The sequence below is a fragment of the Pieris brassicae genome (genome assembly GCF_905147105.1).
Source record: "Pieris brassicae chromosome W unlocalized genomic scaffold, ilPieBrab1.1 SUPER_W_unloc_3, whole genome shotgun sequence".
Classification (NCBI taxonomy): Eukaryota; Metazoa; Arthropoda; class Insecta; order Lepidoptera; family Pieridae; genus Pieris; species Pieris brassicae.
This window is the reverse complement of record NW_025575868.1, coordinates 29,141-31,701: the sequence shown is the minus strand read 5'-3', so window position 1 is coordinate 31,701 and position 2,561 is coordinate 29,141. Positions and strand designations below refer to the sequence as shown.

The following is a 2,561-nucleotide window of genomic DNA, read 5'->3' as shown; positions in this document are numbered from 1 at the left end:
CGTTACGTGTAGCATGATAATAATATAAAGTCTTCGTATGTACTTAGTAGGTACACGGTACGGTACGGCTTTAACAATCACGTCGTAATATAGCGTAATTGAGATTTTGATAATAATATACATAAGATATATTATGAAAATTAACAATATAGATATACGTCTAACCTAAACGGCTGCAGGTCGCGACCGAATCGCTCCTGGGCTAATGAAATTTTCTTATTTACATCTTTTGTTATTTTATCATCAACCTTTTACCAATATATATTTTATTCATTTGTGTAGTGTGTGTTTTCGAGACTTATATTGTGTTACGGAGCGAAGAGAACGCGCGGCCTCGTCTCGGAGAGTGGTGCTGTTCTACAACATGCCGCATTCGATGCGATAAAATCAATCGTAATCTTAATATATTGTCGAAACGAACGGATCCCGTTGAACCTTGGAATCTTGACGTTCAACGGGAGACATCGCACGTGCGAATGCCGTTTGATTTAATTGTTTAATTGTCAATTTAAAGTTAACGGTACGCACGCGAGTCGACAATAACAAACTTTAAAAGTCGATACCTAACGCACGCCAACGCCTGCAGGGCGACTCGAAGTCGTGACCGGTTGCGGATGCGTATATGGAATTTATACCTTCACACAACGCTCTATAGTGTTGAGTTCGAGTATACCATAAAAATATGTAAGGCCGTGTTGAAGATTTTAAAATATACCCGACTGCAACATTCGTTTTGGGTATAGTTTAAAAATATTTACCGTCATGTTAAGGATTTCAAAATATACCCGTAAATATACTAACCTAACCTAACCTAACCTAACCTAACCTAACCTAACTTGGTCACAAAATGATGCAACAAACAAAATATTGCGTCAGCAAATAGGGCGAAAAGGATAGAACGATTGAAATAGTAACGTGCCAAAAGAGTACCGAACGATTGCTTCGTTGCGGTCGGGTATGTTTTAAAATGCTTACCGGGGCGTATACTAAATCTGAATGTATACCCGATATCAACACGCGCCAGTGACGTCACAAATGCTAGGTAAAGGTACGCTTTATTGAAATGATTTTTGTTTACTGGATTTGAAAATATACCCGACGGCAACGCGGTCTCTGACGTCATGAGCGTTGTGTGAAGGTATAAATTCCATATACGCGTCGCGGATATCATAAAGTCTAATTAGAATAGAGATTTTGTGCAATTTCTCGATTATATATTGTAAAAAATCCGATCAAACTGAGACGTGTTAGTGAAAAGTTTCCACGCCGAATACGAGAAAACGTATATAGTTGACGAAGCTCTCGTCGCGGTATACTGATTCGTCTGGCAGGCGCTCACTAGCGCCGCGCACTCTTAGCATTGTTGTACATTCACTACAATTTTACAATATATTTAAAACTCGTTAATTTACGTGTAAACGTTAAGTGTCTAATTAATTGTTAATAAAAAAAAATTGAAAATAAAATGGCCGACACAGCAGTAGCATCGGAGACACCCGCGCCGGCGACGCCCGCCAAGAAGGCACCAAAAGCGGCAGCGGCGGCCGCCGCCGCGAAGAAACCCAAGGCGAGACCAACGCACCCCAAGACTTCCGACATGGTCAACAGCGCGATCAAAGAGCTCAAGGAGAGGAGCGGATCGTCCCTGAAGGCGATCAAGAAATACATCGCCTCGAATTATAGCCTAGACGCCGAGAGGTTGGCGCCGTTAAGAAAGTATCTCAAGCGCGCGGTCGCCTCCGGCACCCTGATTCAGACGAAGGGCAAGGGCGCATCGGGCTCGTTCAAGATAGACAGCAAGTTGGGACACGGCGGCGGCGCGGCGAAGAAGGCGACGGCCGCCTCCGCGTCCTCCGGCGGCAGGGGCTCCGCTGCGGTTGCGTCCTCCGCGGCCAAATCGGTGAAGAAGCCGACCGCACAAGCCGCCAAGAAGACCGCCGCGAGTGCGGGCGCCAGGAGCAAGAAGGCCGCCGCCGCGGCCGCCGAGACCGCGTCCCCCGCCAAGGCGAGCGGAAGGGGTGGCACCGCCAAAGACAAGAAGGCAGCCGCTGCGGCCAAGAGGAAGCCGGCCGCGACGGCCGCTCCGAAGAAAGGTCGCGACTCCGCGGCCGCCGCCGCCGCAGCGTCCGGCAAGGGCGCGTCGACCACCGCCGCCGCTTCCAAGGCGAAGAGGAGCGCGAAACCACCGACCAAAAAACCTAAAGCACCCAAACCGAAGAAGGCCGCAGCCGCCGCGCCCAAATCGAAGGCCGCCACCGCTAAAAAGGCATCGGCCGCTTCCAAGAAGTGAACGCGACAATCCACGTTCAATACGCACGAGCCGCCGCACTGTGTTCGCGTGCGCTGATTACCGGTAAGAAGGAGGAGATGGAGGAGGAGGAAGAGGAGGGTCGGCCACCGGACGGAAGAGCAACGAACTGTTATACGACGTCCCGGATTTAGAGTTTTAAAACAAGGATTTATTTTACACAAAGGATTTATTTAGAAATATAGATTTAGAAAGACAACTGCTCGGTTTGAATCGTAAAGTGGGACTGCCTTTAGCTGAAAGATTATGCTCA

At 48.1% G+C, this 2,561-nt stretch overlaps 1 protein-coding gene across 1 annotated transcript; it reads left to right on the top strand.

The window, feature by feature from the left end:
• Positions 1-1,465: 1,465 nt before the first annotated feature.
• LOC123719069 (late histone H1-like) lies at positions 1,466-2,341 on the top strand. Its single transcript, XM_045676148.1, has one exon. The coding sequence runs from the start codon at positions 1,466-1,468 to the stop codon at positions 2,288-2,290; it is 825 nt and encodes a 274-aa protein (XP_045532104.1). The 3' UTR covers positions 2,291-2,341.
• Positions 2,342-2,561: the final 220 nt, after the last annotated feature.

Coding starts and splice junctions, on each gene's coding strand:
- LOC123719069 (XM_045676148.1), top strand. CDS start 1,466: ATGGCCGACACAGCAGTAGCATCGGAGACACCCGCGCCGGCGACGCCC.